At 42.9% G+C, this 16681-nt stretch overlaps 1 protein-coding gene across 1 annotated transcript in view; it reads left to right on the top strand.

The window, feature by feature from the left end:
• The window catches only part of LOC124021903 (neurotensin receptor type 1-like), a 50743-nt gene that overhangs the window by 20175 nt on the left and 13887 nt on the right, over nt 1-16681 (top strand). The window contains exon 2 of the mRNA XM_046337036.1: nt 14105-14306. Within this exon, the coding sequence (XP_046192992.1) occupies nt 14105-14306 (202 nt within the window). The remainder of the gene's footprint in view (nt 1-14104; nt 14307-16681) is intronic.

The following is a 16681-nucleotide window of genomic DNA, read 5'->3' on the forward strand; positions in this document are numbered from 1 at the left end:
TAGGCATATTGGGTATGCGAAAAAATTGTTTTACGAGAAATGTAGAATTGTTTTTAGGTTTTAAATGCCAGGATATCATACTCATGTTGTCTTTCAATCTATCAGAATTCGCTGCACACTTGAGGATGATAATCATCTTCAGAAACCCATGTGTGTCTGACAACATCTAATAATCAGCTGAGGAGATGCACTGTACCAAAATGAATGAATGGCGGGACACAACCTTTGGAGTGTAGGGGTATAAAAAAAACTATGTACTGGCTGATCCTACTTTCAGTCATGTTAAATAGAAGTCACAGGCTCTCTGATTTTCAAGGTCACAGGTGTTTTGAGGGTCCATACTGCTGTCCTGTCTTTGGCATCATTAAAACTGAAGACTTATTTATCAAATAAGTCTCTGTAATTATTATTACTCGATGTAACTGTAATTAACTAGGAAGTCGGGGCACCAAGGAAAATATTCAGATTAGAAAGTTATCTTCCTAATATCTGATCAATTAGTCTTCAAATTAATGAATGGGGAGTTGGACGTGAATGAATTTGCAAAAGCAAATTAAATTAATTGATAATGATTCATCATGCCTGGATAGGCTATCTGGGAAGTTGGTTCATCTAGGTTACTATTGCAAAGTTTAAGATGAGATGTCTCATTTAATTGAAGGAACCTAGAAAGGTATGTTCGACAATTTAAATAAATTCAATGAGATGATGATACCCAATTGAGATTGCTGGATTATCATAAAAGTAATGTTAGGTACATTCACCACTATGGTATAATTTCCCCTCAGGTCACAGCCATATGGGATTCCCGCTGGAGGCGGGACAGATTGTTTGTGCTTTGCAAAAGTAGATTTTACTGATTGATCAAACCTGTAAAGGATATCTGGGAATTAAACTTTAAATTAACCTGAGAGCTTCATCTAAGTTAAAACTTCTTAGGGCTGCAATCCTGTTCACGGGATGATATGATAACAGCCAGTGAAAGTGCAGGGCGCCAAATTCAAAACAACAGAAATCTCATAATTAAAATTCCTCAAACATACATGTATCTTATACTGTTTTAAATGTAATCTTGTTGTTAATCCCACCACAGTGTCTGATTTCAAATATGCTTTACAGCGAAAGCACCACAAACGATTATGTTAGGTCACCACCAAGCCACAGAATAAACATAGCCATTTTCCAGCCAAAGATAGGAGTCACAAAAAGCACAAATAGAGATAAAATTCATCACTAACCTTTGATTATCTTCATCAGATGACACTCATAGGACTTCATGTTACACAATACATGTATGTTTTTTTTGTTAAAGTTCATATTTATATTTTAAAAAATCTGAGTTTACATTGGCGCGTTATGTTCACTAGTTCCAAAAACATCCAGTGATTTTGCATAGCCACATCAATTCAACAGAAATATTAATAATGTAAATGATAATACAAGTTATACACATTGAATTATAGATATACCTCTCCTTAATGCAACCGCTGTGTCAGATTTGTAAAAAATTACAATAATCTGAGACGGCACTCAGAAATATAATACAATTAGCCGCCATGTCGGAGTCAACAAAAAAACAGAAATTACATGATAAATATTCCCTTACATTTGATGATCTTCATCAGAATGCACTCCCAGGAATCCCAGGTCCACAATAAATGCTTGATTTGTTCGATAATGTCCGTTATTTATGTCCAATTAGCTACTTTTGTTTGCGAGTTTGGTATACATATCCAAAACGCTTGTGCATTTCTTCGGACAAAAACTTCAAAAAGTTATATTACAGGTCGAAAAAGCATTTCAAACTAAGTACATAATCAATCATTAGGATGTTTTTATCATAAATCTTCAATAAAGTTCCAACCGGAGAATTCCTTTGTGTCTTGAGGAGGAATGGAACGCAAGTCGATATCACGTGGAATACGCGTGACCAGGAAATGGCTCTCTGCCAGTAAGCTGACTCATTCAGCTCTTATTCAGACCCACAACACAGTAGAATCCTCATTCAAGTTTCGAAAGACGGTTGACATCTAGTGGAATCCCTAGGAAGTGCAACTTCATTCATATCCCAATGTGAATTCAATTGGGCCTGGTTTGAAAATCCACCAACCTCAGATTTCTCACTTCCTGTTTGGATTTCTTCTCAGGTTTTTGCCTGCCATATGAGTTATCTTATACTCACAGACATCATTCAAAGAAACTTCAACTTCTATCCAATACTAATAATAATATGCATATATTAGCAACTGAGACTGAGGAGCAGGCCGTTTACTCTGGGCACCTCTGGGCACCTTTCATCCAAGCTACTCAATAGTGCCCCTGCAGCCAAAAGAAGTTAATGTGGAAAACGTTAATATTGTCTCATTGTAGAAGCCCAATAAAATTGGATATTATTTAAAAGGTAAATCTGTCAATTTCACTTGTTAGTTAAATTGAATGAAACATCGATATCCAGTCAATTGCGATTGGCTGGATATCTTAACGTGATGCACGTTTGGATTTACCCTACTTCTTTTAAGAGATGTACTTGCGATTCTTCACCACCAGTGATGCAGAATGCTGAAATCAAACGGAAGTACAAAGGGCTGGACTTCCATCGCGCAAGGCGGAGGAATTTAAATGGACACAGGAAATAATGTTTCAATTTTGTTAGCTTAGCATCCCGTGCAAGCTAATCCTACGTTGTTGAGAAATATGACTTCCAAGCACAAAATAGGGTCCTCTCACCATGGAAAGGGTGGGTTTACTAATGACGTCTCACATTAACCCATTCGGCATAGCGTTATGTTTATATGCCTGTGGTCTGCCCACACTTGCTTAGTGCGGTAGGAGGACAGAATACTCTGGCTCGGTCACGGAACAGATATCTTCTCATTTCTAACCTTACTGGCTCTATGTACTTGCTCTAGAAGTTAATATTGACCGACAGAAATAGTACCGTTTGGCCTAACGGACTAAATCTGGAATGTTTCAGTCATTGCTCTGACGCTAACGACACACGACCGGAGGCGCTCCGTAATAGCTTGTTCCAATTTGGGAATACAAAGCACAACCAATTTGTATAGAAAGCAGTCTGTTTGTACAATTCTGTTTGCACAATTGATATATAGAATACCACAGCTGTCACGCCCTGACCTTAGAGATCCTTTTTAGGTCTCTATTTTGGTTTGGTCTTGGCGTGAGTTGGGGTGGGCATTCCATGTTTTGTGTTTCTATGATTTTCTATTTCTACGTTTTGGCCGGGTATGGTTCTCAATCAGGGACAGATGTCTATCATTGTCTTTGATTGGGAACCATACTTAGGTACCCTTTTTCCCACTTGTGTTTGTGGGAAGTTAACTTTGTTTGATGGCACATAGTCTGAAGCTTCATGGTTTGTTTTGTATTGTTTGTTTTGTCGGCGTCATTTCGAATAAAAGAGAAAATGTACGTTTACCACGCTGCACCTTGCTCCAGTTCCTTCAACAGCCGTGACAACAGCAAAGTCTAATTCTATTTTAGAATCCTCGCACGGGGGCATCAAACATGTCGTGTCTTTGGCATCATTAAAACTGAAGACTTATTTATCAAATAACTCTCTGTAATTATTATTATGTGATTAAACTGATTAATCATGTAACTGTAATTAACTAGGAAGTCATTACCTCATTCCAAACGTTGCACGAACCCAGTCTTCACTATGAGTCATCCATACATCAATTGTCTTAAAATTATTTATTTACTAACTAAGTACTCACAGAAATGCACAACAAAGTAGATATGGTTACAAGGAAATTATAGGAGAATGTGCCCTAGTGGACTAAACCGGCATGGTGGCTTGTAAGAGACAAAAGGGGAGTAGGGGGGGGTCAGCTGAGAAGGCACTACAGAGTTGATAATTATAACCATTGAAATGCTAATCCTTTGCACATGAACGCTCACTCATTCTGAAATAATTGCAATCAATATATACAGTGGGGCAAAAAAGTATTTAGTCATCCACAAATTGTGCAAGTTCTTCCACTTAAAAAGATGAGAGAGGCCTGTAATTTTCATCATAGGTACACTTCAATTATGACAGACAAAATGAGAAAAACAAATCCAGAAAATCACATTGTAGGATTTTTTATGAATTTATTTGCAAATTATGGTGGAAAATAAGTATTTGGTCAATAACAAAAGTTTCTCTCAATAGTTTGTTATATACACTTTGTTGGCAATGACAGAGGTCAAATGTTTTCTGTCTTCACAAGGTTTTCACACACTGTTGCTGGTATTTTGGCCCATTCCTCCATGCAGATCTCCTCTAGAGCAGTGATGTTTTGGGGCTGTTGCTGGGCAACACGGACTTTCAACTCCCTCCAAAGATTTTCTATGGGGTTGAGATCTGGAGACTGGCTAGGCCACTCCAGGACCTTGAAATGCTTCTTACGAAGCCACTCCTTCGTTGACCGGGCGGTGTGTTTGGGATCATTGTCATGCTGAAAGACCCAGCCACATTTCATCTTCAATGCCCTTGCTGATGGAAGGAGGTTTTCACTCAAAATCTCACGATACATGGCCCCATTCATTCTTTCCTTTACACGGATCAGTCGTCCTGGTCCCTTTGCAGAAAAACAGCCCCAAAGCATGATGTTTCCACCCCCATGGTTCACAGTAGGTATGGTGTTCTTTGGATGCAACTCAGCATTCTTTGTCCTCCAAACACAACAAGTTGAGTTTTTACCAAAAAGTTCTATTTTGGTTTCATCTGACCATATGACATTCTCCCAATCTTCTTCTGGATCATCCAAATGCTCTCTAGCAAACTTCAGACGGGCCTGGACATGTACTGGCTTAAGCAGGTGGACACGTCTGGCACTGCAGGATTTGAGTCCCTGGCGGCGTAGTGTGTTTCTGATGGTAGGCTTTGTTACTTTGGTCCCAGCTCTCTGCAGGTCATTCACTAGGTCCCCCCATGTAGTTCTGGGATTTTTGCTCACCGTTCTTGTGATCATTTTGACCCCACGAGGTGAGATCTTGCGTGGAGCCCCAGATCGAGGGAGATTATCAGTGGTCTTATATGTCTTTCATTTCCTAATAATTGCTCCCACAGTTGATTTCTTCAAACCAAGCTTCAAACCAAGTCTTCCCAGCCTGGTGCAGGTCTACAATTTTGTAAGATTACGAATGGAGGACAGAGGAGCCTTTTAAAGAATAAGTTACAGGTCTGTGAGAGCCATAAATCTTCCATGTTTGTAGGTGACCAAATACTTATTTTCCACCATAATTTGCAAATACATTCATTTAAAATCCTACAATGTGATTTTTTTTATTTTTTTTTTCTCTCATTTTGTCTGTCATAGTTGAAGTGTACCTATGATGAAAATTACAGGCCTCCTCTTTTTTAAGTGGGAGAACTTGCACAATTGGTGGCTGACTAAATAGTTTTTTGCCCCATTGTATGCTGAATGGGTGTGGACAAAGAAGAGCTATCCAGTAGGTTTACCAATTCATTCAAGGGCCATTTTCTCAAAACTGGGGTTACAAGTTTATCAATTTTCAAAGCAGAATTACTTTCCCATTTCTTCTCAACTTTAGTGTATAATATACCATTTTCTAGCTCTGAGTCCCTACTTTTATCCAATGTAAAAAACATAATTTCAAACGTTGCTACTTAAATCCGAATTGAGCAGGTCGGTCACATCAGAATTGTTTTTCAAAAAATGTGCAAACATTTCTAAAACCCTGTTTTTGCTTTGTCATTATGGGGTATTGTGTGTAGCTTGATGAGGGGGAAAACAACGCTTTTAATACATTTTAGAATGAGGCAGTTGCATAACAAAATGTGGAAAAAGTTTGTTATTATGTGTTATTGTGTGTAGATGGGTGAGCTGTTTTAATTATTTAATAAATTTGGAATTCAGGCTGTAACACAACAAACTGTAGAATTAGTCAAGGGGTATGAATACTTTCTGAAGGCACTGTAAGAGCGAGGAGTGTAATTCGACCAGATACAATTTTTCTCTAGGCCTGCTCTACCTAGCATTTTTCATTTCCTTTATAACTATTATTTCAATTGGCCTATTCGGCTGTAATTATTTAGCCCACCCCACCCTCATTAGCCAGTATCTAGTTTATATTCTACTTTATAACATTATGATATGTCGTTTCTATTTTAAAGGAATTCAAATCTATTAACAAATGTTTTAGGTAGGAAAGACATAGGCTACTGTAAAATGTAATTGAATTTCTCTTGGAATAGAAGCACCATAATATAAATTAAATCCTGTCTCGGTGCTCTGCAGACAATTGCTTCGACCTCATGGCTTGATTTTTTTCTCTGACACGCACTGTCAACTGTGGGACCTTATATAGACAGGTGTGTGCCTTTCCAAATCATGTCCAATCATTTGAATTTACCACAGGTGGACTCCAAGTTGTTGAAACAACTCATGTATGATCAATGGAAACAGGATTCACCTGCGCTCAATTTTGAGTCTCATAGCAAAGGGTCTGAATACTTATCTAAATTATGTATTTCTGTAGTTATTTTTAAATTTTATAAATGTGCAAAATAAAACAATTACAACCCTTTTCGCTTTGTCATTATGGGGAATTGTGTGTAGATTGATGCGGGGGATTAAAATAATTTAATACATTTTAGGATAAGGCTGTAATGTAACAAAATGTGGCAAAAGTCAAGGGGTCTGAATACACTTCTTATGTGTGGGCATGTGGACTCAACAGACCAAAAACATAAAGCATGGCACGTCTTTGTACTTGAGCGGCTGTGCTTTTTAGGTCTTCTTAGCTCAAACTTCTCTCCTAATGTGCATTATGTCATTATACATACATTGAAGAAAGACTGACAGTTAAGTACTGTGGTCAGTTTGTATTACCTTATAAATTAAAGTATAGTGGCTGTTGGGGTCTAATTTGGGAGAGAGGGTCCACCTAGAGACTGAAATGGGATCAGTGGAGGCACCACACACGCCTAAGAGAAATGTCCGATGCCCGCCCAGTCACCCCAACCCAATCCCCTGGCTAAAGCCCCTCTCTATTCTCACCAATAACCACCACTGAACCTTTGTTATTATGACAAGCAATGTATAATAATGATTAAACATCCTTTCTTTACTGTCCAGAACTCTTATTCATTTTACAATGGGTTTGCAAGTCACCCAAAAAAAGCATTGTAGTATATAATGAAGTCCTTCCTTCTCACTTTCTCTCTCTATCCCAAACCAAATCCATCCCTCTCCACCACCCCTCCCAGTTCTCCTCCCTTTACTCCACCCAAGTTTATTTCAACCTCACATTTGTACTTTTTCCACCCTCCCATACATGTCTGTCATGTATTGTATTGTCATGTCTTGTCCCTGTGCTTTCTCTTCTCTTCGTTTCCCCCTGCTGGTCGTATTAGGTTTCTTTCTCTCTCTTTATCCCTCTCTCTCTCTATCTTCCGTTCCTGCTTCCAGCTGTTCCTCATTCTCCTAACGACCTCGTTTACTCTTTCACACCTGTCCCCTATTTTGCCCTCTGATTAAGTCTCTATTTCTCTCTGTGTTTCTGCTTCTGTCCTTGTCGGATTCTTGTTTGCTTTGCCTTTGTTCCGTCCTGTTGTATTCTGCCTCGTCATCAGATACTGCGTGTGAGCAGGTGTCTCTATCCTCTACGGGCCGCGCCTACCCGAAGGGACCTGCAGTCTGTTGCCGCTAGCCCTGCAACTCTCCTCAACAACTAGAAGGGGGACTCTCCTGTTAAACTAGAGGATTTGTGTTTTCCCTGTTTGGACTTCCCCTGTATGATTGAGGATTTATGTTTTCCCTGTTTGGACATTAAAAGACTCTGTTTCTGTTATATCGCTTTTGGGTCCTCACTCACCTGCATAACAGAAGAATCCGACCAAGAATGGACCCAGCGATTTCGGATTCTCTCTACTCAGCCGTCGAGTTCCAGGGAGCGATGCTAGGCAGACACGAACAGGAATTGTCTGCTGCTCGACATGCCGTTGAGACCCTGGCTGCCCAAGTCTCCGGCCTCTCGGAGGATATTCACAATCTCCGCCTCGATCCATCGGTTACCTCCTGGGCTTCCGGGTCTCCGGAGCCCAGAATTAATAACCCACCGTGTTACTCTGGGGAGCCCACTGAATGTCGCTCGTTCCTTACCCAGTGTGATATTGTGTTCTCTCTCCAGCCCAACACGTACTCCAGGGGTACTGCTCGTATCGCCTACGTCATATCTCTCCTTACTGGACGGGCTCGTGAGTGGGGCACGGCAATCTGGGAGGCAAGGGCTGGGTGTACTAACCAGTATCAGAACTTTAAGGAGGAGATGATACGGGTTTTTGATCGTTCTGTTTCAGGGAAAGAAGCTTCCTGGGCCCTGTCTTCCCTATGTCAAGGTAAACGATCCATAACGGATTACTCTATAGAGTTTCGCACTCTTGCTGCCTCCAGTGACTGGAACGAGCCGGCGTTGCTCGCTCGTTTTCTGGAGGGTCTCCACGCTGAGGTAAAGGATGAGATTCTCTCCCGGGAGGTTCCTTCCAGCGTGGATTCTTTGATTGAACTCGCTATTCGCATAGAACGACGGGTAGATCTTCGTCACCGAGCTCATGGAAGAGAGCTCGCGTTAACAGTGTCCCCCCTCTCCGCATCACTACCATCTCCCCCCACTGGCTCAGGTGTTGAGCCCATGCAGCTGGGGGGTATTCACATCTCGACTAAGGAGAGGGAACGGAGAATCACCAACCGCCTCTGTCTCTATTGCGGTTCCGCTGGTCATTTTGTCATTTCATGTCCAGTAAAGGCCAGAGCTCATCAGTAAGCGGAGGGCTACTGGTGAGCGCTACTACTCTGGTCTCTCCGTCAAGTTCCTGTACTACCTTGTCGGTCCATCTACGCTGGACCGGTTCGGCAGCTTCCTGCAGTGCATTAATAGACTCTGGGGCGGAGGGCTGTTTTATGGACGAAGCCTGGGCTCGGGAACATGACATTCCTCTTAGGCAGTTAGGGGAGCCCACGGCTATGTTCGCCTTGGATGGTAGTCCTCTCCCCAGGATTCAGCGTGAAACGCTACCTTTAACCCTCACTGTCTCTGGTAATCATAGTGAAACCATTTCTTTTTTGATTTTTTGTTCACCTTTTACACCTGTTGTTTTGGGCCATCCCTGGCTAGTGTGTCATAATCCTTCTATTAATTGGTCTAGTAATTCTATCCTCTCCTGGAACGTCTCTTGTCATGTTAAGTGTTTAGTGTCTGCTATCCCTCCTGTTTCTTCTGCCCCCTCTTCACAGGAGGAGCCTGGTGATTTGACAGGGGTGCCGGAAGAATATCATGATCTGCGCACGGTTTTCAGTCGGTCCAGGGCCACCTCCCTTCCTCCTCACCGGTCGTATGATTGTTGTATTGATCTCCTTCCGGGTACCACTCCCCCACGGGGTAGACTAGACTCTCTGTTGGCTACCGAACGTAAGGCTCTCGAAGATTATTTGTCTGTAGCTCTCGACGCCGGTACCGTGGTCCCTTCCTCCTTTCCCGCCGAAGCGGGGTTCTTTTTTTGTTAAGGAAGAGGACGGGACCCTGCGCCCATGCGTGGATTATCGAGGGCTGAATGACATAACGGTTAAGAATCGTTATCCGCTTCCCCTTATGTCTTCAGTTTTCGAGATTCTGCAGGGAGCCAGGTTCTTTACTAAGTTGGACCTTCATAACGCTTACCATCTCGTGCGCATCAGGGAGGGGGACGAGTGGAAAACGGCGTTTAACACTCCGTTAGGGCATTTTGAATACCGGGTTCTGCCGTTCGGTCTTGCTAATGCTCCAGCTGTCTTTCAGGCATTAGTGAATGATGTACTGAGTGACATGCTGAACATCTTTGTTTTCGTTTACCTTGACGATATCCTGATTTTTTCACCGTCACTCCAGATTCATGTTCAGCACGTTCGACGTGTTCTCCAGCGCCTTTTAGAGAATTGTCTTTATGTGAAGGCTGAGAAGTGCGCTTTTCATGTCTCCTCCGTCACATTTCTCGGTTCTGTTATTTCCGCTGAAGGCATTCAGATGGATCCCGCTAAGGTCCATGCTGTCAGCGATTGGCCCGTCCCTAAGTCACGTGTCGAGCTGCAGCGCTTTCTCGGTTTCGCGAATTTCTATCGGCGATTCATTCGTAATTTCGGTCAAGTAGTAGCTCCTCTCACAGCCCTTACTTCTGTCAAGACGTGCTTTAAGTGGTCCGTTTCTGCCCAGGGAGCTTTTGATCTCCTCAAGAAACGTTTTACATCCGGTCCTATCCTTGTTACTCCTGACGTCACTAAACAATTCATTGTCGAGGTTGACGCGTCAGAGGTGGGCGTGGGAGCCATTCTGTCCCAGCGCTCCCATTCTGACGATAAGGTCCACCCTTGCGCGTATTTTTCTCATCGCCTGTCGCCGTCGGAACGTAACTATGATGTGGGAAACCGCGAACTGCTCGCCATCCGCTTAGCCCTAGGCGAATGGCGACAGTGGTTGGAGGGGGCGACTGTTCCTTTTGTCGTTTGGACTGACCATAAGAACCTTGAGTACATCCGTTCTGCCAAACGACTCAATGCGCGTCAGGCTCGTTGGGCGCTGTATTTCGCTCGTTTCAAGTTCGTTATTTCTTATCGTCCGGGCTCAAGGAACACCAAGCCTGATGCTTTATCCCGTCTCTTCAGTTCTTCAGTAGCCTCCACCGACCCCGAGGGGAGATTCCTTGAGGGGCGTGTTGTCGGGTTGACTGTCTGGGGAATTGAGAGGCAGGTAAAGCAAGCACTCACTCACACTCCGTCTCCGCGCGCTTGTCCTAGGAACCTTCTTTTCGTTCCCGTTCCTACTCGTCTGACCGTTCGTCAGTGGGCTCACTCTGCCAAGTTAGCCGGCCACCTCGGCGTTCGGGGTACGCTTGCTTCTATTCGCCAGCGTTTTTGGTGGCCCACTCAGGAGCGTGACACGCGTCGTTTCGTGGCTGCTTGTTCGGACTGCGCGCAGACTAAGTCCGGTAACTCTCTTCCTGCTTCTGCTCCTGGCCTTGCTGCGTCTAAGTCTGTCCCCAGCCACCGCATCTCTCCTGGTCCTGCTCCTGCACTTGCTGTGTCTCAGTTTGTCCTCAGCCACCGCCTCTCTCCTGTTCCTGGTCTCAGCCTTGCTGTGTCTCAGTCTGTCCCTAGTTGTTACTCTCCTGGCCTGTTTGGTCCTGATTGCTCAAACTCTTACAGTTCTCTACCCGTGTCTCATTTTTATAATAATAATTGCACTAAGATTCCCTCTTCATCGTTTCCCGTTACGGTCCTGAGGAGAGGAGTTGGGTTCCATCTCGGGACGTGCTGGACCGTTCGCTGATCGATGATTTCCTCCGTTGCCGCCAGGTTTACTCCTCGAGTGCGCCAGGAGGCGCTCGGTGAGTGGGGGGGTACTGTCATGTATTGTATTGTCATGTCTTGTCCCTGTGCTTTCTCTTCTCTTCGTTTCCCCCTGCTGGTCGTATTAGGTTTCTTTCTCTCTCTTTATCCCTCTCTCTCTCTATCGTTCCGTTCCTGCTTCCAGCTGTTCCTCATTCTCCTAAAGACCTTGTTTACTCTTTCACACCTGTCCCCTATTTTGCCATCTGATTAAGTCTCTATTTCTCTCTCTGTTTCTGCTTCTGTTCTTGTCGGATTCTTGTTTGCTTTGCCTTTGTTCCGTCCTGTTGTATTCTGCCTCGTCATCAGATACTGCGTGTGAGCAGGTGTCTCTATCCTCTACGGGCCGCGCCTACCCGAAGGGACCTGCAGTCTGTTGCCGCTAGCCCTGCAACTCTCCTCAACAACTAGAAGGGGGACTCTCCTGTTAAACTAGAGGATTTGTGTTTTCCCTGTTTGGACTTCCCCTGTATGATTGAGGATTTATGTTTTCCCTGTTTGGACATTAAAAGACTCTGTTTCTGTTATATCGCTTTTGGGTCCTCACTCACCTGCATAACAATGTCCTGTCTTTACCCACCTAGGGCAAGTTTATCCCAACATCCATCTTTTCCCCCCTCCCTTCTTCTCAGACACGTCTACACCCCTCTCTACATCTACTTACTCATCCATTCTCCTTCATTCACACACAACACACAGAGGGTACAAAACATTAAGGACTTTGCATGACAGACTGACCAGGTGAAAGCTAGTATCCCTTATTGATTTCACTTGTTAAATACACTTCAATCAGTGTATATGAAGGGGTGGAGACAGGCTATAGAAGGATTTTTAAGCCTAGAGACAATTGAGACATGAATTGTGTATTTGTGCCATCCAGAAGGTGAATGGGCAAGTTGAAATATTTAAGTTCCTTTGAACAGGGTTTGGTAGTAGGTGCCGGGTACACTGGTTTGTGTACAGAACTGCAACGCTGCTGGGTTTTTCATGTCCAACAGTTTCCCGTGTGTATCAAGAATGGTCCACCACCCAAAAAACATCCAGCCAACTTGAAGCAACGGTGGGAGAATTGGAGTCAACATGGGAATGCTTTTGACACCTTGTAGAGTCCATGCCCTGATGAATTGAGGCTGTTCTGAGGGCAAAAGTGGGGGATGGGGAGAGACTCAATATTCCTAATGTTTGGTATACTCAGTGTATACCCATTTGCACATACACCCACTCACACCCTCTCTCCCACACAAACAGGTCAATTATTGACAATTACTAACATACATGCTATATTTCCCATTTATATTGTGTTTCAGTGTCCATGTATCTCATTGGCATTGGCTAATTCCATCCCTACTTCCTAAAGAAGAACAGTTACTTGGGGACAAAAGATTGACTCTAGATTGTATTGGAGGAGGGAGAAAGAATATTGTCTGAACTGGTCTTGGGCATCAGTGTATGTAGCCTAGTATGCTTATCACTTCTTCCTCTCCTTAGGGCATTGGGCTCTCAACTGGAAAGATTTCCTGCAACCTGTTCAGGGCTTCTGTTCAGGGTGAATGTGAACTCCATCCTCTGTGTTCCCTTCCATACCCACAGCACTGCCGGGAATCGGAATTGAGTCTTTATTCCTTTTTCCTCCCGTGACTGTTTGAACAGAAGGAATTGCTTACGTTTTTCCCTCGGTTTAGCAGACAGATCCTAGATGAATCAAATGGACTGGCCATGGATTTTAATCTCCTTTCCCCCTTGTCTTCAGAATATTGACTTTGGTCGCATAGTTTCACAGCTTACAGATGACCATGCAAGGGTATTTAGCATTCTTCTGTTTAATGCCAATCTGATGGCATCGCTCCAGATCCTCCGGTGATACATCCACACCAAGCTCCTCCGATAGTTTGTGTTCCTTTTGGGTACTTTTGTTTTTGGGTTGCTTTGGGTACTTTTGGGTTGTTCTGCATATCTGTTTTGGGTACCTGTTTTGGGTTGTTTGCGGTGATTTAGTTGGACCCCCTATCTCCCCCCATGAGCACAACAAAGTGCATGACACAAATAATTATCCAAAGGTTTAGCTTGGGCACACATTACAGCACCAGCTTTGCAAAAGCACTTTCCCAAATTATTATTTTGACAGCATACCATGGCATTATCCGTTTTCTCCCATTTCAAGCCTAATCAGTATGTAATCTAGGCAAACTGAGAGCCGCTAAAATTCTGAAATCTGTTAATTAAGACGATTTACATCTTTCATCCTAAATTATCGTTGCGCTTGAAAAAGCAATGGAAGCGGTGCAAGGCAGGGACTGTGGGGGCACAGCAGGTAGGGCGGGGTGGGGATAGGGGTTCCCAGAATACTAATGACGAAAAGCATATTGTTCAAGCACCACCACTGATATTAAAGGACAGCAGCTAATAAGAGAGGGGAACATGGCTGAAACTTCTGGTCTGTCTGGTGTAGCATTCAGATATCAGATAACATATAACTAATTATTTCCAGACACAGGTACAGGGCCATCTTCCACATTGTCCTCTCCTTTACTGTTTACTCTCTCTCTTTCAGACCAACTGTTAAACAGACTTAAAATGAATCAATATGTCTTTTGATCGTTGATGATTGCATTTCCAAAACTGTTTGAGGCAAATACTATATTGGCTCATTGGCAGAATTCCAAAAAGTACACAGTCTTAATAATTTTATCTCACTGCCCCTCCCTTTCTCTGGACAGGTGAATGTGTTCCTGTCCTTTGTGGTTCCCATGGTAGCCATATCTGCTCTGAATGGGGTCATCGCCAGTCAGCTGCTGCGTATGTTCAGAGAGACGAAGCAGGATGCCCGTATCTGCATCATTGAAGGCAACCCTACCATGCTGAGTATCGCTGTGGAGCCAAACCGCACACAGTCGCTGCGTCATGGAGTCATGGTTCTACGTAAGTATACAATGCTCACTTGTGTACACATACATGCACGCACGCACACACACACACAGCTATGAAGAGTTAAACACAAGACTATGCCTTTTAACTGGCAGAAATGCTTAAACCGGTATGTGCAGTTGAAGTCGGAAGTTTACATACACTTTGGTTGGAGTCATTAAAACTCATTTTTCAACCACTCCACAAATTTATTGTTAAAGAACTACAGTTTTGGCAATTTCTAGAAAATGATGTCATGGCTTTAGAAGCTTCTGATAGGCTAATTGACATAATTTGAGTCAATTGGATGTGTACCTGTGGATATATTTCATGGCCTACCTTCAAACTCAGTGACTCTTTGCTTGACATCGATGGAAAATCAAAAGAAATCAGCCAAGACCTTAGAAAAAGAATATGTAGGCCTCCACAAGTCTGGGTCATCCTTGGGAGTAATTTCTAAACAGCTGAAGGTACCACGTTCATCTGTACAAACACTCATGCGCAAGTATAAACACCATGGGACCATGCAGCCGTCATACCGCTCAGGAAGGAGACACGTTCTGTCTCCTAGAGATGAACGTACTTTGCTGCGAAAAGTGCAAATCAATCCACAGAACAACAGCAAAGGACCTTGTGAAGATGCTGGAGGAAACAGGTACAAAAGTATCGATATTCACAGTAAAACGAATCCTACATCAACATAACCTGAAAGGCCTCTCAGCAAGGAAGAAGCCACTGCTCCAAAACCGCCATAATAAAAATATACTACGGTTTGCATCTGCACATGGGGACCAAGATCGTACTTTTTGGAGAAATGTCCTCTAGTCTGATGAAACAAAAATAGAACTGTTTGGCAATAATGACCATCGTTATGTTTGGAGGAAAAAGGGGGATGCTTGCAAGTTGAAGAACACCATCCTAACTGTGAAGCACAGGGGTGGCAGCATCATGTTGTGTTGGTTCTTTGCTGCAGGAGGGACTGGTGCACTTCACATAATAGATGGCATCATGAGGAGGGACATTTATGTGGATATATTGAAGCAACATCGCAAGACATCAGTCAGGAAGTTAAAGCTTGGTCGCAAATGGGTCTTCCAAATGGACAATGACCCCAAGCATACTTCTAAAGTTGTGGCAAAACGGCTTAAGGACAACAAAGTCGAGGTATTGGAGTGGCCATCACAAAGCCCTGACCTCAATCCTATAGAAAATTTGTGGGCAGAACTGAAAAAGTGTGTGCGAGCAAGGAGGCCTACAAACCTGACTCGGTTACACCAGCTGTCAGGAGAAATGGGCCAAAATTCACCCAACTTGTTGTGGGAAGCTTGTGTAAGGCTTCCCAAAATGTTTGACCCAAGTTAAACAATTTAAAGGCAATGCTACCAAATACTAATTGAGTGTATGTAAACTTCTCACCCACTGGAAATGTGATGAAATAAATAAAAGCTGAAATAAATCATTCTCTCTACAATTATTCTGACATTTCACATTCTTAAAATAAAGTGGTGATCCTAACTGAACTAAGACAGGGCATTTTTACTGGGATTAAATGTAAGGAATTGTGATAAACTGAGTTTAAATGTATTTGGCTAAGGTGTGTGTAAACTTCCGACTTCAACTGTATGTATGTATTATGTATGTATGTTTGTAAGAACTACTACATACCGAAGAACAGTCATAAACATTAGACGATGGGGTCTCAACTTTTGTGAGACCCCATCTCCAAGCCAATAAATAACATATTGGTAACAACTGAGATTAAGGTTGTTTATGTCCTGATAAAATTGTACGTAGCCTTGCACAAGCAATAACAGCTCATAGGAACAGTAGTATGTCCTATTTCTGTAGTGTGAGCCGGCTTGATGTACAAGTAAAACCCCTGGACAGGACGCTATCCAAGGACGCCAAAGTAGTCCTCCCTCCCATGACAAATATGCGTAAAGATGTTTAAAAGAACAGACGCCGGCCCATCCAGCCTGAGCCTCACTCTTCATATCTCTAAGCACCACTGATTTCATTTGCAGTAAGGGACACTATCTAAGAGAGAACCTGCAGCCAAATCTACTACCTGAATAAATCCTTTCCATTAGCTAGGTTTCCATCTAATTGGTGACAAATTTTCATGTGAATATCCCAAAATATGCATACAGAAAATATGCAAATCTTCCCACAGTGGCGTTTCCAACAAATGGACTTGTTACAGAAAACAGTGTGTGAGGATGTAGTGCACACAAAATGTACTTTTTCGCTTAAATTTTCATGTACTAAATAAAATCTGAAGTTCAATGTGTTTCCATCGCATTTTCAACTCTACTTAGAGATTTGTCACAAAAACTCTGGTCTTGGCACGTGCACGCTAGCCAGCAGCTGGAGATACAGGTAGTCTACAT

Source organism: Oncorhynchus gorbuscha, linkage group LG03 (genome assembly GCF_021184085.1).
Source record: "Oncorhynchus gorbuscha isolate QuinsamMale2020 ecotype Even-year linkage group LG03, OgorEven_v1.0, whole genome shotgun sequence".
Taxonomy (NCBI): domain Eukaryota; kingdom Metazoa; phylum Chordata; class Actinopteri; order Salmoniformes; family Salmonidae; genus Oncorhynchus; species Oncorhynchus gorbuscha.